This window comes from Sus scrofa, chromosome 1 (assembly GCF_000003025.6).
Source record: "Sus scrofa isolate TJ Tabasco breed Duroc chromosome 1, Sscrofa11.1, whole genome shotgun sequence".
Taxonomy (NCBI): domain Eukaryota; kingdom Metazoa; phylum Chordata; class Mammalia; order Artiodactyla; family Suidae; genus Sus; species Sus scrofa.
In genome coordinates, this window is record NC_010443.5 from 216,144,264 (window position 1) to 216,169,628 (window position 25,365).

At 36.3% G+C, this 25,365-nt stretch overlaps 1 protein-coding gene across 4 annotated transcripts in view; it reads left to right on the forward strand.

Annotated features, from left to right (window-relative positions):
- KIAA2026 (KIAA2026 ortholog) overlaps positions 1-25,365 on the forward strand; it is a 113,237-nt gene that overhangs the window by 31,342 nt on the left and 56,530 nt on the right. For 3 of the 4 annotated variants that reach the window (XM_003121915.5, XM_005660127.2, XM_013993582.2), the window contains exon 2: positions 4,732-4,932. The exons of the other annotated variant lie outside the window; for it this stretch is intronic. In XM_003121915.5, coding sequence (XP_003121963.3) covers positions 4,732-4,932 — 201 coding nt within the window. The remainder of the gene's footprint in view (positions 1-4,731; positions 4,933-25,365) is intronic. 4 annotated transcript variants of the gene reach the window in all.

Sequence of the window (25,365 nt, forward strand, 5' to 3'; positions counted from 1 at the left end):
GACCTTTCATGCTTTGGGTGCAGGGGGTTGGGAGGAAGGAATAACTAAAATTCAATGAGTCAACTATACTTATTCATTAGCTGTGCTTATAGTTAGTTATCTGTTATTTTCAAACTACTGTCAGGCTGATTTCGTGAAATAATTTTCCTAACAGGCAGGAAAATGGCTTGAATGTAGGATGGGGGAGTTACTTTAGTGTATTATTTGATCATTGACTAACAGTTATTATTTGGAGGTGAAACTTATTTTCATCTTACTACATTTTATTCTCTGATAAGTGAAAACTCAAGTACTAGTTAATAACAGATGTTTAATCAGGATTCTTTTACTGTGAACAAAATAGATGACTGAAAATTTTCAACTTTATGTGTGTAAATTTAAAATTAGAAATAGGAGTTTCTGTCTTGGCATAGCAGAAACGAATATGACTAGGAACCATGAGGTTTCAGGTTCAATCCCTGACCTCGCTCAGTGGGTTAAGGATCTGGCGTTGCCATGAGCTGTGGTGTAGGTCACAGACATGGCTCAGATCTAGCATCGCTGGGGCTCTGGCATAGGCCGACAGTAACAGCTCCGATTAGACCCCTAGCCTGGGAACCTCCATGTGCCGTGGGTCTGGCCCTAAAAAGACAAAAAAATAAATATATAAAATAAAATGAGAAATAAATAGCTTGCACAGTTTGAGGCTCTGAAGGTAACGGCCATTAGCAAAACAAAGTCTTTATCTTCTCAGACCTTTCATTCTGGTGAGGAGACAGACAATTACCAAATAAGTAGATAATTATGTAATGCAATGTATGATAAGTAACATGAAAAAAAACCTGAGTAAGGGAATAGAGAATGACAGGGCATCCTTTACTGGCTATGATGGTCATGGCAGTTCTCTCAGATATGATGACATTTGAGTAGAGATTAGAATGAAGTGATAGCACCTAGCCATACAGATACTTGGGGGAAAAGCACCTTACAGGGGAGAGATCAAGTGCAAAGCAGATGTTGGTGTGACAGATAGTAACAAGGAGACTTGTGGCCTGAACACAAAAAGCTAAGGGCAGAGCAGTAGAAAATAGGGTCTCCAGAAGTAGATGAGGACCAGGGAACACTAACTCTTGTAGGCCATCAGAACTTTTCATTGTATTTTAAGTGTAATTGCAACACCTTGAGGAGACACCGCAGAGAAATGATATGATCTGATTACCTTTTTAAAAGAATACCTGGGTTGGAGTTCTCTCAGGGTGCAGCAGGTTAAAGATCTGGCTTTGAAACTGCAATGGCTTGGGTCGCTGCTATGGTGCGGGTTCCATCTCCATCCTGCAGGCATGGCCCCCCAAGATAATAAAATAGTATTTTAAAGAAGAGGGGGTTCCCGTCACGGCGCAGCAGAAACGAATCCAAGTAGGAACCATGAGGTTGTAGGTTTGATCCCTGGCCTTGCTCAGTGGGTTAAGGATCTGGCATTGCCATTAGCTGTGGTGTGGGTCACAGATGCGGCTCGGATCCTGCGTTGCTGTGGCTGTGGTGTAGGCTGGTAGCTGTAGCCCTGATTAAACCCCTAGCCTGGCAACCTCCATATGCTGCTGGTGTGGCCTTAAAATGCAAAAAAAATAAAAATCAAAAAATCAAAAATAAAAAAAGAGAATTACCTGGGTTGCTGCGTAAAGAAAAGACTGTAGGGGAATTCCTGTGGTGTCTTGGCAGTAATGAACCCAACTAGTATCCATGAGGATGCGGGTTCTATCCCTGATCTCAATCAGTGGGTTAAGGATTTGGCATTGCTGTGGTGTAGGTTGCAGACACAGCTTAGATCTGGCATTGCTGTGGCTGTGGCTGGCAGCTACAGCTCTGATTCGACCCCTAGTTTGAGAACTTGCATGTGCTGCAGGCGCAGACATTAAAAAAAAACAAAAACAAAGGCAAAAAAAGAACAGACTGTAGAGAGATCAGAATAGAAGCTAGGAGACTTGTCACAAAGTTTGCAATAATCTAAGTGAGAGTTTGAACATGTACACAAATACTACTGAATGCCGTATGTATGTTTACATATATATATATATATATATATATATATATACTTGTAAATAATTCCTTTTGGGTTAAAAATGCATCTTGTCCAGAAACTTTTTTTACATTCAGAAGTGTAATATGAACATCTTTCAACAGTGAGTACATACGGCTCTTAATGGATGATGGTATTACATATTGTGGTGATTATGACTTTATTTAATTTGTCTCCTATCAAAGGTTTCCAGGTTGTTCCTTTTAAATAAGCAAATAATATTCTCTGTGTGTGTGTGTGTGTGTGTGTTTGTGTGTGTGTGTTGATATATGTCTGTAGAGTAAATTCATAGAAGCGTGATATGTCAAAGGGTATGTGCACATTAAATCTTAATGGTTATTATCAAATTGACTTCTAAGAATGCTCTACCAATTTTACATACCCAATAATTGGGTTTTTGAATTTATTTTCCTTACACGCTTTCCAACACTGTATAATATCAGTCTTTTTAATCTTTACAAATTGATATGAGAGAAGCATCATAGTTTTCTTTTTTGTATTTTAATTATGAAAGATAAATATCAAAGCTTATAAATTCTTATAATCTGGTGAGTAATAAAGGATATTAATTTCTCTATGGTCCTGTTCCAAAAAAGTACTATTTAAAAAACTAGTTTATAGTTTCATTTTCTCTACTTATACGACTGAAGCTAAAGTGTAAAATTTAGTTTCTGACTTGTTTACAAATGGTTTAGCCATGTGACTTACTGTTTCTCTTGACTCTCCTTTTCCTCAATGCTGTACATACACTCATGTCATGTTTCAGTATAATATTATCCATTAATGTTTTCTATTAGTATTGATGAGGAAGTAATTAAAATTACAAAACTAGTTTTTTAGCATAAACACTATACTAAAATAAACGCAGGTATACCCATTCAGTATCTGTTATTGCCAATTTATTTTCCTTAGACCTTACTCCCAGCCCATTTAGCTATCGTCTAGATGTATGCTGCTGTGCATAAAAGATCACAGCCTGAACAGTATGGATAGAGAGGCTCAAGTTCTTTAGCATTACTTGAAACCAGTTTAAAAGTTTATGCCCTGACTGAGGCTGAATTAGTTAGAATGTTATCTCCTTATAATAAAACATATAATAGTGCCACAGTTCGGCATAACCCTCCAGTCATACCATTCATGAACCTGGTTGGCCTGAGAGTAAGACTATTAGAAGGTTCTTCTGGAGTTCTGTGGTGTCTCAGCAGGTTAAGGATCCAGGATTCACACTCCTGTGGTGTGGATTTGATCCCTGGCCCGGGAACTTCCACATGCCATGAGTGTGGCAAATAAAAAAAGGAAGGAAGGGAAGAAGGGAGGGAGGAAAAGAAAAGAAGAGAGAGAGAAAGAAAGATTGATTGATTCTAACCTAGAGTGTTAAACCACTGTGAACATAGTCCATGATGGGCAGGAGCTTGATTATATTTCATGTCATAAAGGTTTATGTTCTGGTGAACGTTTAGCCTATTTTATATTAAAAAATAAAAATAAAAAAAGCTTATGCCTGTAGGAAAGCAGGAAAATGTTACTACAGGGTCAACTTTTAATTTATATAGATTCTTCTCCAGCATACTGAATGCTTACTTCAGGTATTGTCTTGATTTTGCTTTTGTAGAAACAACACATACAAAACCTTTAGAGGCTCTGGCATATTTTGCAAAGGTAGAAGAGCAGATATTTTGGAAGTTCCTGCTGTGGTGCAGCAGGTTAAAGATCTGGCAAGCATTTTTTCTATGGCAGTGTGGTTTCTATCCCCAGCCCAAAGCAGTGGGTTAAAAGGGATCTAGGGTTGCTGCAGTGCAGATTTGATCCCTGATGTGGGAACTTCATATGCCACAGGTGCAGCAAAACAAACAAAAAAAAAAAACCCAGATATTTTCCCTGATGCTTTTTACAATGAACTCATTTAGATTTACAATTAACTCATAAATTCAGAAGTCAGTTTTTTAGACTTAAAACTTTATAAGATTAGTTTAAGGTTTCTTTTTCAATGAAAATGGTTTTAATTAAAATTCATTAAGACAATTTATGGATAATTAAGCAAGCTGCTGAGAAACTTTTTTATCATTTTCTTTAAGCATTAGATTAATATCTTAATGAATTAATAAAATAGTCTAGGATAGGGAGACATTTGTGGTGAGATTGAAGAGAAAATCTGCATTCCTGGGCCTTTCTTTATAGGTTAGTCAGGAGGTTTCTAAATTTGCAATTATATATTATAATACTTACAACTTAAAATTATATATTTTAATGCCCCATTATAATTACTTAAGTGTTTATAAATCATAAATTTTCTCCCAAAGTGTTTTTATATTATTGTGTATTTTCCCATACCAGTGATAAGTAGTATGAAATATTTGAAGAGATTAAAGATAAGCTACGTTTAATTTTGCAAACAAAATTTTTCATTAAAGAGATCCTTAATTCTCAATTTTAGTGCTTCAGTTTTATTTTTTTTAATTCAGAGAAGAGACTCTCAGACTGATTTTTATGATGTGAGTAAGGAAAATTAGAAGTTATGTAGGGAGGATAAAAATCTGAATCATAGCTAATAAGCAAGGTTTAACTAAATACTTTTTATATAGTTAACAAAAATAATTCTTCTAAAGATGCTGGTTAAGGGGGTTTATTGCTTACCCAGAAGATTTGACCTGTGAATTGACTTATTCTTCTCCAAGGCACTTGAGAGAAAAGACAACGATAGCAGTTACATCTAGAGGCTATTATGGATTGGAGGATGAGAAGGGAACTGCATGTACTTCAACAAGGCGTCGGTCAACATCTCGAAGTTTGGCAGGCTTGACAAGTGGAGTTTTTGAATCTATAATGGTTCAAGTTTTGAGACAGGAAGAACAGCTGAAAGCAAAAGAAGAAAAAAGGTAAATGTTAAAAAAAAAAGTTTCATGTTGTTCAGATTTTCAGCAACTACGTTTCAAAGAGTAGCTTTGTAATTTTTGTGTGCCCATGACAAATATCTGGGCCCTTTTTAGTAGTATTCCAAAATGCATTCTCACCACAGTGTGAGTTAACACTAACACATCACAGTGAAATTTGTTTAAAAATACAGTTTTAAATTTTAAACCAAAATACTTTGGAGCCATACAAAAATAATTTTTATGAGAAATTTCAGAATGCTTTCAAGATTTCTGGAAGTATTCTCAAATGAATTATAAATTTTAAATTAGAAAAATTTTATATAGATTGGTATAGCTTTATAACAAAATCACAGACCTTTAAAATTAGGAGAGATGAGTTCCCATCGTGGCGCAGTGGTTAACGAATCCAACTAGGAACCATGAGGTTGCGGGTTTGATCCCTGGCCTTGCTCAGTGGGTCAAGGATCCAGCGCTGCCGTGAGCTGTGGTGTAGGTTGCAGATGGAGCTGGGATCCCACGTTGCTGTTGCTGTGGCTAAGCCGGCGGCTACAGCTCGGATTAGACCCCTAGCCTGGGAACTTCCATATGCTGCGGAAGAGGCCCTAGAAAAGGCAGAAAGACAAAAAATAAATAAATAAATAAATAAAATTAGAAGAAACTCCAGAGATTATATAGTTCAAAATGGCATATAAATTCACTTCTGCCAAGCCTTCTGTTGGTACTAATTTCCTGGATAATTTCACTTACTCTGGATTTGCCAGGAAAGAATGTTGTGCTCAATTAGTGTTACCTTCTAGGGTCTGAGAGCAAATTGATGATACTTCTATAATTTTTTTTATAACAAGTGACTAGGGCCCAGAGAGGTAAGTGATTACTCAAAAAGGAATGGTGATGTTTATAGTAAATCAAATTTCAGACTTAGGAATGATTGCTGATATAATCGGGAACAACTATTGCTACCCAAAGGCAATTTATAGTATATTGTTGCTCCTCTTACAGTAATAAATTTAGCTCACTTTGGTATTTGTAGGATTAAAATTCAGACTTATAATAGGAGTGGTTAATTGGAAACTCACTGTGAAATACTTTTTTTGCTTGTACTGACCCTCACAGAACTACTTTTGCTATAGGAAATGGGGTTTTATGGAAGGGAATAAAGATGAATCTGACAGTAGTATATGCTAGTTTGGAATAGAGAGAAATTGAAGAAAAGGAAAGCTTGTAGAAAAAGGCTGTAGTAGTCTAGACCTCCACTACTGATGACCAGAAATAGAGAGAAGGTCAGATTGCTCTGGGAACAATCAATAGGATTTAGTACCTTCCTTGATACAGAAGGGACAAAGGAAGAGACAAAGAGGAGACAGGAGGTAGTAGTAATAATAGCAATAAGAAGATTAAGAAGAATGGTTAACATTTATTAAGCATGACTATTTGTTAGTTTTAGATCTAAACACTTTATATGTATTCAGCATTTATCCTGAGGTATTAAGAGATGAAGTAACTTGTCCAAAGCCGGGCAATTTTTAAGTGGTAAAGGGCATTTGTTTATAGAGCTTGTGCTCCTAAGCAGTATGCTCTCCTTGTGACTAAAAAATGATGCAATCAGCAAAGAAAATAGAAGAGCTGGAGTCCATGGTGTGGAGAAATATCTGTGAACTTCAGTTTTTAATAAATTTTTTGAGGTGGCGAGGGAAAGTATTTTGGTATTTAAGTAGGAATGGCTAATGAGAAACTTTCTTTTCTCTAATTTTACATATATCTATATGTGTCCTGTGCTTAACATCAAAAAAACATAGTTGAAGAAGACATGAGGAAAATTCCTCCGTTAAATGTCCAGTGACTATGATAATTTAATGTAAATTATACTTTCTGGGTATATTGTTAACCTTTTCTTTTTAAATTAGGAATATTCTAAGCATGGGGCAAAGAATAAATTAAATTATAAAGATGTAAGCACCCACTACTTAGCAATTTTTAAACAAATTAAGCATAGATATTATCACGATTTTGTGTATTTTTCCTCTGTCTGCAGAAGAAACCACTATCCTGACTTTATCATTACCATGCAGTTTATTATTGAATTTTCTGCACCCTTTTGTATATTCTGGATATAAATCCTTTGTTAGATATATGTTTACTGCAAAAATTTTCTTCTAGTCTTTGGCCTGCTTTTTCATTTTTAGTGTTTTTTGGTAAGATTTTAACTTTGAAGTTCATTTTTTTTTAATGTTTTGTGCTTTTCGTGACCTAAGAAATCTTGGCTTACTCACGATTATGAAGATTTTCTCCATTTTCTTCCCTAGAAGTATCTAAGTTTTGTTTTTTATGGTTGGGTCTGTGATCCATTTGAAGTTTATTTTTGTGTGTGGTTGTTTGAGGTAAGGATGGAAGTTTATTCTTCTTCCATTTGGATAGCTAGTTCAGGTACCATTGTTTGGTAAAGCTACTTTTTCATTACTAAATTACTTTTTCATCTTTGTTGAAAATTAATTGAAGATACATTTGTGAGTCTTTCTGGACTATCTTTTCTGTCCTAAATTTTTATCCATAGGTCTGTCCTTAAGCTAATACTATATTGACTTGATAACTATGGTTTTATGATAAGCCTTAAAATTTGGTTGTATGAGTCTTACAACTGTGTGTTTTGTTTTGGGGTGGTTTTGTTTTGTTCAAAACTATTAGGCTGTACTAGCATATTTTGTTTTGTTCAAAACTATTAGGCTGTACTAGCATCTTTGCATTTCAGTTTAATTTTAGAATTGTATTGTAAATCTTGTTCCCCACCAAAAAATACCTGAGGGGATTTAGAGATTGCATGGACCTTATCACTCAATTTCTGGGTAATTGTTTTATTTTTCTGAGCAGTATTTTATAGTTTTCAATATGTAGTTTTCCACATATTTCATGTTTTTATATAATTATAAATCATTTTTTAAAATTCAGTTATTTTTGTTGCTAATGTATAGAAATACAATTGATTTTAATATAGTCAGTTTTGTCTATTTCTGTCCTGAGTTCTGAAAGATTTTGCTTCAGATAGTTTGAAACTCTGCTGTTGGAGGCATACATATTTATAATTCTTAGGATTTTTTTTGATGAAATGACTTCTTTCTTATGAGTGTCCCTTTTATTCCCTAATAATATTTCCTATATTTTAATATTGCATTTTATAGCCACTGTTGACTTATTGGCTGTGCATCATTGTTTGAATTTTTTTTCTTTTTTTCTTCCATATGCATCTGCAGCATATGGAAATTCCCAGGCCAGGAGTCAGAATCGGAGCTGCACCTACGCCATAGCTACAGCAACACCAGATCTCAGCCATGGCTAAGAGCTACGCCACAGCTTATGGCAACACTGGATCCTTAACGCATTGAGTGAGGCCAGGGATCTAACCCACATCCTCACAGAGACAACATTGGGTCTTCAGCTCGCTGAGCCACAATAGAAACTGCCTGTTTTTTTTTTTTTTTTTTTTTTTTTTTTTTACTGATTTCTCTAGGGTTTACAAGATGTGTTTACCATATCACAGTTAACTTTAAATGCTAAACTCCTTCACAGTGTGTACTTCCCCAACTTTTGTGCTTTTGTTGTTATACATTTTACTTCTACATGCATTATAAATCCTAATATAGTATTATTGTATGTGCTTTAGCTGGTTGTCTTTTGAAGAGATTTAAGAATGAAACAGGGAAAGGATCTTTTTTTTTTTTTTTTTTTTTTTTTTTTTTTTTTTTTGTAAAGGCTGCACTAGCAGCATGTGGAAGTTCCCAGGCTAGGGGTCAAATTGGAGCCACCACAAGCAACAGTGTATCCCCGACGCACTGAGTGAGGCCAGGGATTGAACCCACATCCTCATGGATACTAGTCAGATTCATTTCTGCTGTGCCACAATGGGAACTCCCAGGATCTTATATTTATCCATACATTTACCCTTTCCAATATTCTGCCTTCCTTTATATTAATCCCTGATCCTGTCTGGTGTCAATTTTCTACTGTATGAAGAATTCCATTAACATTTTTCATAATGTAGATGTGCCATTGATGAAATCTGAGCTTTTATTTTTTTGATCTGAAAGTTTTTATGTCACCTTGCATCTGAAGGCCCTACAGATACCAAGAGCCGATTGTGTGTATGTGTGTGTGTGTGTGTGTGTGTGAGAGAGAGAGAGAGAGAGAGAGAGAGATTGATGTTTGTCTTTTTTTTTTTCCTACAGGCACTTTTAATAACATGTTCTACCATATACTGTTTTTAAAGAGAAGTCAGCTGTCTTTTTTATTTTTGTTCCTCTATACATAATGTATCTTATTTCTCTAACTACTTATAATATTTCCTCTTTATTACTAGTTTTCAGCAATTTTATTGTAATGTGCCCCTTTGGTATAGGGTTGAGTTTATGTATGTGCTCATTATCTTACATAGGGTTCATTTTGCTTCTCTGATGTATAGGCTTTCAGAGTTCTTTCTGTGGTAAAGTTTTCAAGTTTGCTAATCTTTTTTTATGCTGTATCTAATCTAGGGAACTTTTAATTTCACAGATTGTATTTTTTCAACTCTAGAAGTTATGTTTTGTTCTTGTTTCTTTTGTCTTTTTTTTTTATTATTATTCTTTTGGCTGCACCCAAAGCATACTGAAGTTCCCAGGCCAGGGGTTGAATCCAAGCCACAGCTACAACCTACACCATAGCTCTGTCAATGCCAGATCCATAACCCATTGCACCAGACCAGGGATCGAACCTGTACCTCTGCAGTGACTCAAGCCCCTGAAGTTGGGTTCTTAAGTCACTGTGCTGTGGTGGGAACTCCTATGTTCATGTTTTAATGTCTTTATCTGCTGCCTTCATCATCTTTGTCTTTTCTAAATCTAGTGATGACTCTTCCGCTGGTTATAAGTTATATTTTTCAGCTTCTTGGCATGTTAAGTTATTTCTTTATTGGAAATTGGACATCGTGAATGTTACCTTGTTGAATATCTGGATTTTTACTAACATTTGTTTTTTATTTTTTGGATTGGGGTGGGTTTTTTCATTTCTTGTTTTTTTGTCTTTTTAGGGTTCTACCTGTGGCATATGGAAGTTCCCAGGCTAGGGGTCCAATCTGAGCTATAGCTGCCAGCCTTTGTCACAGCAACACAAGATTTGAGCCACATCTGGGACCTACACCACAGCTTACAGCAAAGCTGGATCCTTAACCCATTGAGCAAGGCCAGAGGTTGAACCTGCATCCTCATGGATACTAGTCAGGTTCATTTCTGCTGAGCCATCGGATGGGAACTCCCTTTTTACTTACCTTTTTTAAAGAGGCCTGGGCTGTGCTCTGGCAGAAAGTTAAGTTACTTGTGGATAAGTCTGATGATCCTTTCAAGTCCAGGTTTTATGTTCTGGGGTGGATCTAGAATAACCCACTTCAGCCCTACCACTAAGTTATAACCTCTCTGGGGTCTCCACTGACTGCCCTCAAGTGATGACTGAGGCCTCCCCATTCCAGCTGGTCTCCCTACTGTATGTAAACTCTGATCTTAACAATCGTTTGGTCATTCTTGTGAAACTTTGTGGAGCTTTACTCTGCACAGTCATAAACTAATACTCAACACAGTCTCAAAGGGACCCGCACTCTTTTCTCTTTTTTTGCTCTTTTTAGGGTTCTACCTGTGGCATATGGAGGTTCCCAGGCTTTGGGTTGAATCAGAGCTGCAGCTGCTGGCCTACGCCACAGTACAGCAACACCAGATCTGCACCAAGTCTGCAACACCACAGCTCATGGCAATGCCAGATCCTTAACCCACTAAGTGAAGCCGGGGATCAAACCTGTGTCCTCGTGGATACCCCATCAGATTAGTTTCCACTGAGCCATGAGGGGAACTCCCTGAAGTTCTTTTCTGCATAGCTTCCTTCTTTTTGGAATTATCTCACAGCTTCTAGGTGCCTTATTCTCCCCTAATGCTGATTTTCATTTTCTCTGCTCACTAGACTTTTTGGGTTTCCTCTCTCTGCATTCGTGGTCTGGAAATTAATGGCTTTTAGTTATGAAGTCAGTAGATTGTAGTGATCTCCCAATTTGTTTCACTTTTTGGGGATCATAGTCCTGCACTGTTTGGTACTCAGTGTCTGAAACAAAATTGTTTCATGTATGTGATAAATTCATTTGAGTAATAAAAATCCAGGTTAAAAATTTTTTTTCATGTATTTTGTTCAGTTTTGTAATTGTTTAAAGTGGGAGAGTAAGTTTGGTTCAGTTATTCCATATGACCTGAAAAAGGTGGTCACTTCTGGGCATTTTTTATGTATATGTTCATGTATAATATATAGCATTGTTTTGCATCTCTTAAACCTTTATATAAATAGAATCTTTCTCTTTTAAGTCAGCATTATGTAGCTCAGATTTAACTTTGTTGAATTATTTAATGCTCATTTATTTCAGGTGCTGTTACATAGTATTACATTATCTGACTGCATTACAGTTTATCCATTTTCCTGATAAGATGCATATTTTGGATTATTTCTAGTGTTTTGTTAGTATAGAATGCTACAGTAAACATTCTTGTATGTCGTCTTCTTTAAGGATGGAGATTACAGATGTGTTTGCATTCATTCTCTTCTTGTTTTTGTTTCTAATTTTTTTTTTTTCCTTTTTACCTTTTGACCCCCGTAACCCATTTCTCCCATCTTCCACCCTCCTCCCTCACCAATCTGTTCTCTTTATCTGTGAGTTTGGTTTTTAGTTTTTGTTTTTAGATTACACATATAAGAAAGATCATACGGTTTTATCATTCTCTGTCTGACTTTTTTCACTTAGCATAATGCCCTTAAAGTCCATCCATGTTGTCACAGATTGCAATATTTTCTTCTTTTTGTGGCTGAATAATATTCCATTGTGGATATATACAATTTCTTTATTTATTGATGGACACTTGTATAGTTTTCATATCTTGGCTGTTGTAAACAATGCTGTAGTAAAGATAGGAGTGCATATATTTTTTTCAAGTTAGTGTTTTCATTTTCTTTAGATCAGTGCCCAGAAGTAGAATTGCTGGATTAGATTGTACTTCTGTTTTTAATTTTTTGAGGAACCTCCATACTGTTTTCTGTAGTGGCTACACCAGTTTACATTCCCACCAGAGTACTCAAGAGTTCACTTTTCTTCCTATGCTCACCAACACTGGTTATTTCTTGTCTTTTTGATAATGGTTATTCTGACAGGTGTGAGGTGATATCTCATTTTGATTTTGATTTGCATTTCCCTGATAATTAATGATGTTGAGCATCTTTTCATGTCTCTGTAGGCCATTCGTATGTCTTTGGAAAAATTTATGTTCAGATTTGTCCATTTTTTAATCGAATTGTTTATTGTTTTGCTATTGGATTGTATGAGTTCTTTATATGATTTGGATTTTAGCCTCTTATCAGATACATTATTTGCAAATATTTTTCCCAGCTCAGTGGATTGCATTTTCATTTTGTTGATGGCTTCCTTTGCTGTGTAGAACTTTGTGTGTGTGTGTGTGTGTGTGTGTGTGTGTGTGTGTGTGTGTGTGTCTTTTTAGGGCCGCACCTGTGGCATATGGAGATTCCTAGGCTAGGGATCCAGTTGGAGCTATAGCCACCAGCCTTCACCAGAGCCACAGCAATGCAGGATCTGAGCTGTGTCTGCACCCTACACCACAGCTCATGGCAATGCCAGATCCTTAACCCACTGGATCAAACCCATGTCCTTATGGATTCTTGGATGCTAGTCGGGTTTGTTAACCACTGAGCCACGACGGGAACTCCTGTACAGAGCTTTTTAGTATGATGTAGTTCCACTTAGTAATTTTTGCTTTTGTTGCTTTTGCTTTTGTTGTCAGATTCCAGAAAAACTACCAAGAGCCATATCAAGGAGCTTACTGCCTATTTTTTCTTCTAGGAGTGTATCATTTCAGGTCTTACATTCAATTTCTTAATTTATTTGAGTTAATTTTTGTGTATGTTGTGAGATGGTGGTCAAGTGTCATTCTTTTGTAGCTGTCCAGTATTCCTAACACCATTTATTAAAGAGATTGTCCTTTCCCTGTTGTACATTCTTGGCTCTTGGCATAAATTAATTGACCATGTATTTATGGGTTTATCTCTGGGCTTTCTATTCCTTTCCATTGATCTTTGTCTGTTTTTATGCTAGTATCCTTCTGTTTTGATTACTTTGGCTTTGTAACATCATTTGTAGTCATGAAGCATGATGTCTCCAGCATTGTTTGGTCTTTAACCGCCTAGGTGTTTTACTCATTTTGATTCACTTATATATATTGATTCTTCTTTTAGTCTTATGGTCACGGCACGTTCTTCGGTGTTTTAGGAAATGTTGCCACACTGATATGTTCTTCCAAAGTTGTTGTGAGGAGGTCGTATTGATGAAGTAGTTACCATTATATTGGCTTTGTATCAAATGTCTAATAAATTATGGCAATAAAATGTCTTATATATCTTTAACTTAAAGAGTAAACAATATACCTACTCTCCTTCCTAACATCACGTGACTATTCAAAGTTTTTAATTCCAGTCACTCTCCCTCAATCTTAAGTGCCATTTTTGTCTAGTATTGTAGTTCCTTCTGGTTCTTAACAGCTCAAGTTTTTGTTCAAGAGTCTCTTTTTTTCATGTTATACTTTCTTCTTAAGTGATCTCATCCATGCCCATACCACTTTACATGCATAACACTCACAGATATATGTCTCTTGCCGAGACTTCTCTAAGATTTAGACTAATTGCCTACTAAACATGTTCTCTGACTATGTATTATTGACAGTATAATTGTCTCTTATCCATCAGGAAACATGCGGCACATTCATATTGAGATAATTGAAAGAGGGATTGTTCCCAAAGAGGTTGGAATATAGCTGAACATTGATATGAGCCATTAGCCAGGGCAAGCAGGGAGTAGTTAGTTACTAGTACCCAGGAGAGAGTTGGAAAGAAGAGACTATTGAGACGATACCTCCTGTTAATGAACACAGCCTTTTTTTTTTTTTTTTGAAAAGTCCATTCATAAAACTTATTCCACTTAATGAACTTAATACATGTGTTCTTAACAGTTGTATTGTTGATGGAATTTAATAAGACATTAAACAAAGCTAGCTGTCATCTCGTTATTTCCCTATGAATTATTTTTACAGATATGCATGTAATACAAATATCAAAAAACCTCAGTAAGAAGGATCCAAGGGAATAAATACTTTATCCTACTTTCCTATCTTTGTCTCATTCCTGCCAGGGCTCCCTTGACTAAACCCAAGGAAAGCTAGTGGGTGAGATTGCCTACTGACACAGATAAAGTATACTACGAAGGATAGAGCATAGATCTGGAGGCAAATAAAAGACTTTTTGTGTAGATATCTTCTTCACATTAATTACATCAAAAATTAATTATGAAAGCATAATATTTACCCCTAAAATTTGGTCTTACAGTAGTTCCTATCTTGGTGAATGGCACTATTATTAGATTATTTAAGTTAGAAACCTGGGATTCATCCCAGACATCTTCCTTTTCCTTATATGCAAATCAGATTCATCCTCAAATATTGACAACTTTATTTCCTAAATCTCTTTTGAATCTCTTGTTAATTTTATTTCCTAAATCTCTTGAATCTGCTTCCCTTTACCTTCTCTTCTTTTGATTGGTTTAACAGTGTCCATGTTTGCCCTCATTCCCTTCTATTTTTCACATTAAAGCTAGGATGAACTTTTCCAAATGTAAATTTGATCATGCTACTTACTATTCCCATTACTTACCACCTCCCCAAAACAAAGCAACGCACATAAGAATTTTAATGGCTTCATATAATTTATAAAACTCTACTTTGAATATCTGGCCTCACCCTACCTCTCTAACCTCATCTTATACCTTTTATCCCCCCATATTCTTGCTATCTTTGCCACAATGCCTTTCCTTTTTTCCCTTCAGTGCTAAGAGAGCATTAACTTTATGTGCATCCAAATTTAGAGCTCACATAAAAACATATGTAAAATGTATCAAGAATAGTGAGACTCTCTTTTCTTTTAACCTTTGTATTCTAAATTTTCTAAAATAAACATGCTTTTCTTTTATAATTGAAAATATATTAAGTTTTAAAATTTATAAAGTGACACTTAACTGTTGGGACAGAGTTTTAAAAATGTCTTTTGAGCCTATCCCAATATTTCTTTGTAGTCCTCAGAAGGAAAATGTGACATTTAGTCAACAATATTGGTATGATATATAGCAGTGCTAAACAAAGTCTCCCTCCCTATGTATAATTACCCTACCATCTATGATAATTTTATCAGTCTATCAATTTTGTCAATCTAATATTCCTATCAAGAGTTAGTCAGAGATTAATATAGAATATAGATACTTTAAAATTTGGTCTGGAAGGGTCTACAAAAACATCATAAAGAAATGTCAAATTGGAAGACAGGGAAGTTTGCAAAGATCATGTAATTACTGTATTTGTGCTTAAAACCTGGGCATAGGCTTCTCTTTTTTTTGGTTTTTCCCTTTTTTTGTGGGTTTTTTTTTGGCACAAGAAGTAAGAAAATGAAGTTTCCCTTCTTTTAAGTAGGTTTAAACAACTTTTTATCAGAGATTCAGGTTGGCAGTAAGGTGAACAATTCTAGTCCATATTATCAGATGGTAGCACTTCAGTTAACGGCGAGCATCTGATAATTTTTAAGCAATTATCTGGGCAGACACAAGCCTAGAAGTAAATTATTTTAAGAAATATTTTAAATCCACCAGTTAGGCCTTTGATTTGTGATCTATTCCAGTTAAAGGAAGGGAGTCCCTACTCTGTATTTTAATTTTTTTTTTACTGTAGATTGTCTCCTTTTTTTTTTTTTTTTATAGAGTAGGCCATAAAATCTGTAGGTTCTTAAATCAGATTGCAAAAATCCAAAATCCTGGCATTTCTCTATTACTATCTTTATTTACTTGGCTCCATTGGAAACCAAGGCAAAGGAGATGGTAGATGATAGTGTTAAACAGAGAGGAGTAAACATTGAGTAAGGCTTGGTTGTCTGGCCATCTTCAGATAGATGCTGTTACGGCAGCAGCCAATCTTGGGCTGATTAGTATACAAAGAGACTTTGGTTTAGTAGACAGCAGCAGTACAAGTCAGATCTTTGAAAATTGAGTATAAGGGCTGGTTAATGTATAGCTGCTGAAATAGTCTTTAAGCTACTCATGACCACTGCGTTTTGTTCATAATGGTGACCTTGAGCCATTAAGGAAATTTTATGTACCTTGTTTATTAAGCAGGAATGTATATAATACATTTTAGATATTTTAAAAATATAATTGTTAAAATTGAAAGTTAGCTCTCAAGTAAACTTTGGTTAATCTGGAATATGACATTATTAGGTAGAAGGTTCAATCATTAAAGTCTAGTCTAGATGTATTAAAAATATTGGGCCTCTTCACCATTCTAGTTGGGATTACCAAAAGTAGTGTGCATGCTTTTGTATTCATTTTATATATGTCTGTAAACTTACTGGTATTTTAGTGATTTGGAAATTACTAGAGTTAAAGTAGTGTTTTCTACATTTTTGTGAATTAAAAGTTATGACTTATTAAATGATTGATTTTCAAATTCTTTGTCACATAAAATAACAGTGACTTCATGAAGTAGACATTCATTATTTGTGACCATTCAGCATTTTTGAACAGCTCCCCTACATTTTGGTAATTTCTTATAAGTCCTGACTTCCTAAAGTAGATGCCAGAAAATTTACTTATTTATTTATTTATTTATTCATTTATATATAATGGTTTTAATTTTTTTCCATTATAGCTGGTTTACAGTGTTCTGTCAGTTTTCTACTCTACAACAAGGTGACCCAGTCACACATACACATATACATTCTTTTTTCTCACATTGTCATGCTCCATCGTTAGTGACCAGACATAGTTCCCAGTGCTATACAACAGGATCTCGTTGCTTATCCATTTCAAAGGCAATAGTTTGCATGTAATAACCCCAAATTCCCAGTCCATCCCACCCTCTCCCCCTCCCTCTAGGCAACCACAAGTCTGTTCTCCATGTCCATGATTTTCTTTTCTGTGGCAAGGTTCATTTGTGCCGTATATTAGATTCCAGACAGAAGTGAAATCATATGGTATTTGTCTTTGTCTTTCTGACTCTTTTGTTCGTTTTTGTGGCCGAGTAGTATTCCATTGTGAATATGAACCACATCTTCTTAATCCAGTCATCTGTCGATGGACATTGGGTTGTTTCCATGTCTTTGCTATTGTGACTAGGGCTGCAGTGAACATGCGGGTGCATGTGTCTTTTTCAAGGAAAGTTTTGTCCGGATACTATGTCCAAGAGTGGGATTGCTGGGTCATATGGTAGTTCTATGTATAGTTTTCTGAGGTACCTCCATACTGCTTTCCATAGTGGTTGTACCAGTTTACATTCCCACCAGCAGTGCAGGAGGATCCCCTTTTCTCCACACCCTCTCCAGCATTTGTTATTTGTGGGCTTAAGTAATGACGGCCGTTCTGACTGGTGTGAGGTGGTACCTCATGGTAGTTTTGATTTGCATTTCTCTAGTAATCAGGGGTGTTGAGGATTTTTTCATGTGCTGGTTGGCCATCTGTTTATCTTCTTTGGAGAAGTGTCTGTTCAGATCTTTTGCCCATTTTTCATTTGGGCTGTTGACTTCCTTGCTTTTGAGTTGTATAAGTTGTTTGTATATTTTAGAGATTAAGCCCTTGTCAGTTGCATTGTTTGAAACTATTTTCTCCCATTCTGTAAGTTGTCCTTTTGGTTTTTTTATGGTTTCCTTTGCAGTGCAAAAGCTTGTCAGTTTGATTAGGTCCCATTGGTTTATTTTTGTTTTTGTTTCTATTGCCTTGGGAGACTGACCTGAGAAAACATTTGTAAGGTTGATATGAGAGGATGGTCTGCCTATGTTCTCTTCTAGGAGTTTGTTGGTGTCCTGTCTTACATTTAAGTCTTTCAGCCATTTTGAGTTTATTTTTGTGCATGGTGTGAGGGTGTGTTCCAGTTTCGTTGATTTACATGCAGCTGTCCAGTTTTCCCAGAACCACTTGCTAAAAAGACTGTCTGTTTCCCATTTTATGTTCTTGCTTCCTTTGTCAAAGATTAATTGACCATAGGTGTCTGGGTTTATTTCTGGGTTCTCTACTCTGTTCCATTGGTCTCTATGTCTGTTTTGGTACCCGTACCATACTGTCTTGATGATTGTGGCTTAGTGATATTGCCTGAAGTCTGGGAGAGTTGTGCCTCCTGCTTGGTTTGTGTTCCTCAGGATTGCTTTGGTAATTCTGGGTCTTTTGTGGTTCCATATAAATTTTTGGATTGTCTGTTCTAGTTCTTGTCAAAAATGTCATGGGTAATTTGGTAGGAATTGCATTGACTCTGTAGACTGCTTTGGGTGGTATGGGCATTTTTACAGTATTAATTTTTCCACCCAGGGTCATGGACTCTTTCCATTTCTTTGAATCCTCTTTAAATTTTCTTGATGAATGTTTTATAGTTCTCAGTGAAGACTTACACTTTCACTTCCTTGGTCATGTTTATTCCCAGGTGTTTGATTTTTTTGGGGTGCAGTTTTAAAAGGCATTTCATTTGTGTATTCCTTTCCTAATATTTCACTGTTAGTATACAGAAATGTGACTGATTTCTGACTGTTAATCTTATATCCTGCTACTTCACTAAATTTGTTGATCAATTGGAGTAGTTTTGGGGTTGAGTCCTTAGGGTTTTCTGTATATAGTATTGTGTCATCTGCATACAGTGACAATTTTACCTCTCCTCTTTACTTTTTCTTTTGTTTATCTGATTGCTTTGGCTAGTACTTCCAATACTATGTTGAATAAAAGTGGTAAGAGTGGGCATTCTTCTCTTGTTCCAGATATTAGTGGGAAGGTTTTCAGCTTTTCTCCATTGAGTATTATATTTGCTGTCAGTCAGAAAATTTATATTCTCACCCACTCACAACTAAAGTAGAGAAGTGTGACTAGTCATACACTTCACACTTGAAATTGCTTGGGAGCAACATAAGGTGGCAGTCTTGAGCAGGCAAGTTTATCTTTTGGCAAAGGTATTGCTGGGAACTTCTGGTTGTTCAGATTCTTAGTGTCAGTAGTACCAAGTAGTAGTGGCAGTCTAGTTTTTCCTAGTCTTCCTACTTAGGAAGTTTGTCTCTGTAACCCTTAACAGAGCCTAATTACTTTTGTACTTTTACTAGCTAGAAGACATTTCTTTTGATGGTTGCTAAATAAAAAGTTGACTGTACACCTGAATGGTTGGTTTTTGGCGTTTACTGGTGGCTCAGCAGGTTAAGGATCCAGCGTTGCCACCACTGTGGCTCTGGTTATTGCTCTAGCTTGCGTTTGATCCTTGGCCTGGGAACCTCCACATGCCACAGGTGAGGTCAAAAAAAATAAGTATGAACGGTTGGTTTTCCTGAAATGTAATATTTTGTATTATTTATTTTAGAAAATGTAAATTAGATGTCTTGCTTTCCTTTTGATGCCACCATTTTTCATGGCTATATTGTTTTGTTTTTTTGGTTAATGGGTTATTTTGGATTAAAGCTCCTAAATATGTTTCTTACTAAACTGTAAACTCATTAAGAATGTGGTCCGTGATTCCACTTCTTTGTATTCTCACACTTGCTAAGCGTTCAGTAAAGTTTATAAAACTAGTAAAGTTTAGGATACTTTATTTATTATTTTGTCTTTTTAGGGCCACACCTGCAGCATATGGAAGTTTCTAAGCTAGGGGTCAAATTGGAGCTCTAGCTGCCAGCCTACACCACAACCACAGCAACTCCAGATCCAAGCCGCATCTGTGACCTACACCACAGCTCATAGCAACACTGGATCCTTAACCCACTAAATGAGGCCAGACAATGAACCTGGGTCCTCGTGGATACTGGTCAAATTTGTTTCCACTGAACCATGACAGGAATTCCAAGTTAGGATACTTTAAAACATAATTTTCTCATGAGGCCCTCTGTACAGCACAGAGAACTGTGTGTGATCGGGTCACTTTGCTGTACAACAGAAATTGAAGAAACATTGTAAATAAACTATAATTTTTAAAAAACCCGTCATTTTCTTTTATAAAGCTCTTCATTCATTAGCAGTGTTCCAGCCAAATTATACATGATCAAAATAACCTTCCACACAGCTTCTGTTAGTATTTTACAAAGTAGCAGGTAAATGTTCTCCAAACCAATAATGAGCAACATCAAAAATGAGAGCTTGTCCAGCAAAAAAAAATTTTGGAACACTTTTCTTCTTTTGGTAGTGTTTACTTTTTCTTTCAGTTTTATTGAGAAATGATTGACATACATCACTATATAAGTGTACAGCATGTTGGTTTGATTTATATATGTTGTGAAGTGATTACCACAGTAGGCCTAATTAATATCCATTATCTCATATAGATATGATAAAAAAAATTCTCCTTGTGGAGTTCCCTGGTGGCTTAGCGGTTAAGGATCCAGCATTGTCACTACTGTGACATCCCTGGCCCAGGAACTTACCCGTGCTGCAGGGACAGCCTGCTCCCCACAATCCCCCAAAAAAAGTTTAAAAAGAAAAAAAGGGCATTAAAAAAAAATTCTCCTTATGAGGAGAATTGTTAGGAGCTACTCTCTTAAGTTCCATACGACCTTTTTTTTTTTTTTCTTTTCCCAATAATGAATGTGGTTTTTATAACTATCTTCAGGCAGTCTTACAGTGCTTCTCCAGGACTGAGGGCTTAATTTTCTGAGCTAACCTTTCTATTTTTTTGGCTGTGCCCATGGTGTGGGGAAGTTCCGGGGCTAGGGATCCAACACACACCACAGCAGTAACCAGAGCCACAGCAGTGACAATGCCAGATCCTTAACATGCCGAGTTACCAGGCAACTCTGAGCTAACGTTTTAGAATCGTCCAGTACTGTATCTGATTTTAGCGTAGTACTTGGGAACAAATTTTTTAATTGACAATAACTTTGAAAGCTGTTTTTTATCTGTCCCTGTGAGCAAAGTGTGGTTTGCTTCAGTATTTTGTAATAGTGTTTTTTAAATGTTTTAATTATATTTTTAAGTTTCTGACAAAGTTTTTTAAAATTAGCAGATTGTAGATATTAGCTCTAGAGCTCTTTGGCATGCTCCCATTCCAGATATACCATACTGCTGAGAATTAGGACAGAGACTTCTAGTTCTATTTCTAAAGGACTAGTCTGTTATGCTAGCTTTCTGTTCCTTATGCCTCTTCAATAGTCATGGTCTGAGGCTAGAATCCATCATTCTCCCCTGAAAGGTTTAATTTATAGGGATCAGAAGTGTAAGTAGCAGCTCTTGTGTAACTTCAGGCAGTGTCCACATTTGGCAACATCATGCCCCAAGTGTGTCATGGCTTTTCTAGGCACCTGATTCAAGAGAATGTGTGTATTACACAATTGCCCAATTTTCATCTTCTTCTAAGAGTAAGCCAGTTGGTGCTAACTTTGGCCTACCAAACTGTTTTTATTGCTGGCTCTTATACAGATGCTCTGTGTAAGCCTAAGGAAGTTATCTTACTGCCTTTTTATGTCCTTAGTTTCCCCATCTATGTTGAATAAATATTATCTGAAGTTACCATTATCTGTAACCTTTATTATAGACAAAGGTTGCTTTCACTGTTTTAGGCAAAAACAAGTCCATAAAAGTGTCTTGGTCTACTCCAGATTCTCCTTTCATTATCTTCCCTGAGCACTAGTTGTTACTCTTTCACCTCTACAGAAAAAGAACATGACAAGGTTGACCAAAATCAGTTTCAATGCCAAGCATACTAATTGAATGCACTTTTTGATAGTTGATGTTCTAACAGATAGCTTTCTATACTAAACTTTAAAACAAAGTTGGAGTTACATTTCATGAGAAATAGCTTGAAAACCTTTTACTTAGTAAACAACAGACTATTGAAGAAATGATTACTCTTCTCAGTATATAATACATAGAGAAACTCAATTTCATGGTAAGATACACAATATTCATAAATCTAACATGGTAAGACACACAATACCCATAAATCTTTTTGTTTTTGACCCTTTAGTATCTCCTGGCTAATACTCTTTAGCTTTTGAAAAGTTGATTTAAATTTCTTTTTTTTTTTTTTTAAATTTCACAGGCTGTATAGTTTAAAAGTCACGTAGTACTGTTAAGGCTTCTAATGAAAGACAGCAGCTTACTCTAAACTCATCTTCAAATCCATGACTCAGAAACATCCACCTTTAACTTTTAGCTATTTTTTTCTAGTAATTATTTCTAGTAGTAAGTATGTATTTTTTTCTAAATACATGCTATATTGCTATTTCTTGATTTTTCAGTTTGGTGCTATCTGTTGACATCCATCTGTGGAAGATAAAGATTTATTTCTCTTTAAACTATCTCCAGGAGTTCCCATTGTGGTTCAGTGGTTAACAAATCCGACTAGGAACCATGAGGTTGCGGGTTCCATCCCTGGCCTTGCTCAGTGGGTTAAGAATCTGGCATTGCCGTGAACTATGGTGTAGGTTGCAGACGCGGCTTGGATCCATCGTTGCTGTGGCTCTGGCGTAGGTCAGCAGCAGCAGCTCTGATTCAACCCCTAGCCTGGGAACCTCCATATGCTGCAGGAGCGGCTCAAGAAATGGCAAAAAGACCAAAAAAAAAAAAAAAAAACTATCTCCACAGATTTGGAAGTTATATGCTCTATTTCTGTTGTTAGTTTTTATCTTTTATGCCTCATCTATCTTATGTATTATTGATTGGTAATTTGGTTCTATTTCATTTTTAGCCCTAAATGAGACATTATTGTTACTGTTTTTTGTAATGTTTATTTACCCACATGATTCACTTTTAATTTGTTCTTTAGTCCTTTCATCTTAGAAATTCTTTCAGTGATCTTTTTTTTTTTTTTTTTTTTTTTTAGGGCCACAACTGCAGCATATGGAAGTTCCCAGGGGTCAAATCGGAGCTGTAGCTGCTGGCCTATGCCACAGCATGCAGGATCCAAGACGCATTTGAGACCTACACCATAGCTCACAGCAATGCCAGATCCTTAACCTACTGAGTGAGGCCAAGGTTCCAACCCACGTCCTCATGGATACAAGTTGGGTTCGTTACCACTGAGCCATGATGGGAACTCTATTTTTCTTCCTGAAGCATATACTATAGAAGTATTTTCCCTGTACCTTTAAATTTTTATAATTTCTATTACAGTCCTCAAGTTCATTAATCTTTTCTTAGTTATGTCTAATTTGTCCTAGTCCCCTACTCATTATATTTTCATCTCAGATATAATTTTCATCTCTAAAAGTTTGATTTGGGTCTATTTTATATCTTCCATGTCTCCCACTTAACTTTTTGACTATGTGTATTACAGTTTCAGTAACTACTCTAACGGTGTTCCTTGCTAAATCTAACATTTGTTTCATTTCTGGGTCAATTTTGATTGATTGTTTTTATCTCCTTGGTATGGATCATATATTTCTTTGTAGAATGCTTCCTACTTTTGTCTTGGTGTGTACTGGATATTTTCATATTCCTGCGAATCTTCTAGAGCTTTGTTTCTGGAATGCAGTTAATTTCTTGGAAACTGTTTGATTATTTTGGATCTTTTATGATTTGTTACTTAGGTCCAAAGCGATGCTCAATCTAGGGCTAATTAGTTTTTACTTCCAGGGCAGGACCTTGTTGAATATTCTATCCAACATCCCATGAATTAGGAGTTTGTGTGTCTAGTGGGAATAAACACTTTATTTTCTAATCTTTGGGATGTTTTCCCCCTATCTAGTCTTGGGTTATTTCTGTGTATGCATTCACTAATCAGTGTTCTGAATCTTTGAGTGGGGACTCTGTACATTGTTACTGTTCTCATTTTATGCATGTCTCTCCTTAGTATTATGTCTTGTACACTCTAGCTGCCTTGATATCTCTGGACTCTTAGCTCCTTCTCAACCCAGGGAATCAGGCTCTACCTGGCTTCTCCCTCCTACATCATGGCCTGGAAATCCTCTTAGAGCAGTAAACTGGAACAGTTTTGGGCTCACCTTCTCAATTTCTCATTTCTCTGAGATCAGTGTCTTTTGCTAATGTTTTGATTCTTTTTGTTCTTTTTTTTTTTTTTTTTTTTTGGCCAGGCCTGAAGCATGTGCAAGTTCCCTGGCAAGGGATCAAACCCACGCCACAGCCATAATAACACCAGATTCTTAACCACTAGGCAACCAGGGAACTCCTGTTTAACCATTGTTTTCTCTGTTTGGTCAGGGTTTTTATAGTTGGTTCAGGTAGGAAAATAAATCTGATTCCTTATTACTTCATCTTGGCTGGAAGCAGAAGACACTTTCGAAATTTTTACTTTAGTTAGAAGGAGTTCTACTTTTTGTCTACTTGAAAATGACTTTTGGGAGTTCCCGTCGTGGCGCAGTGGTTAACGAATCCGACTAGGAACCATGAGGTTGCGGGTTCGATCCCTGCCCTTGCTCAGTGGGTTAACGATCTGGCGTTGCCGTGAGCTGTGGTGTAGGTTGCAGATGCGGCTCGGATCCCGAGTTGCTGTGGCTCTGGCGTAGGCCGGTGGCTACAGCTCAGATTCGACCCCTAGCCTGGGAACCTCCATATGCTGCGGGAGCGGCCCAAGAAATAGCTAAAAAGACAAAAAAAAAAAAAAAAAGAAAATGACTTTTATTTATCCTCATCCATAAATGATGGTTATTGTTTTTGGTTTATTTCGTTGCTGTTTGAGAAATCTCTCCATCATTTTGTCATTTCTCTATTTGTAATCTTTTCTTTGCCCCCCCCAACTGCTTGTAAAAATTTTTTTGTCTTTGATGGTTTGTTGTGATATGCTCAAGTGTGCTTCTCTTAATTTATTTTCTTGGGATTTTTGAATTGGGAATTTGTGTCCTTCACCATTTCTAGGAAATTCTTCACTGTTATCTTTTCAGATATTGCCATCATCACCACCCTCCTACCCTTCTTCTGTATTCCTATTTTCTGGAGTCCCATTTAGTTGTTTGTTAGACTTTAATCTGTCCTCCGTCAGTCTTAATATCTCTTCGTTATATTCTGTATCTTTATCTCCTTCGCTCTGAATTCTTTGAAATTTCTTGAGTTCTACCTTTTCCTGTGTAAAATTGCTACTTTAGTACTATTGAGTATTTTATTTTTGTGTTTATGTATATTTTTTATTTTTTAGAAGTTCTTTTTGTTTCTTTTTCAAATCTGTCTGGATCATTCTGATAATTTTTTGTTACATACTGTTTTAATTCCTTCTTTTACTTTTTTTTTTTTTTTTTTTTTTTTGTCTTTTGTCTTTATAGGGCCACACCCTATCATATGGAGGTTCCCAGGCTAGGAGTCTAATCGGAGCTGTTGCTGCCAACCTGCACCAGAGCCACAGCAATGCGGGATCCGAGCCGCGTCTGCAACCTACACCACAG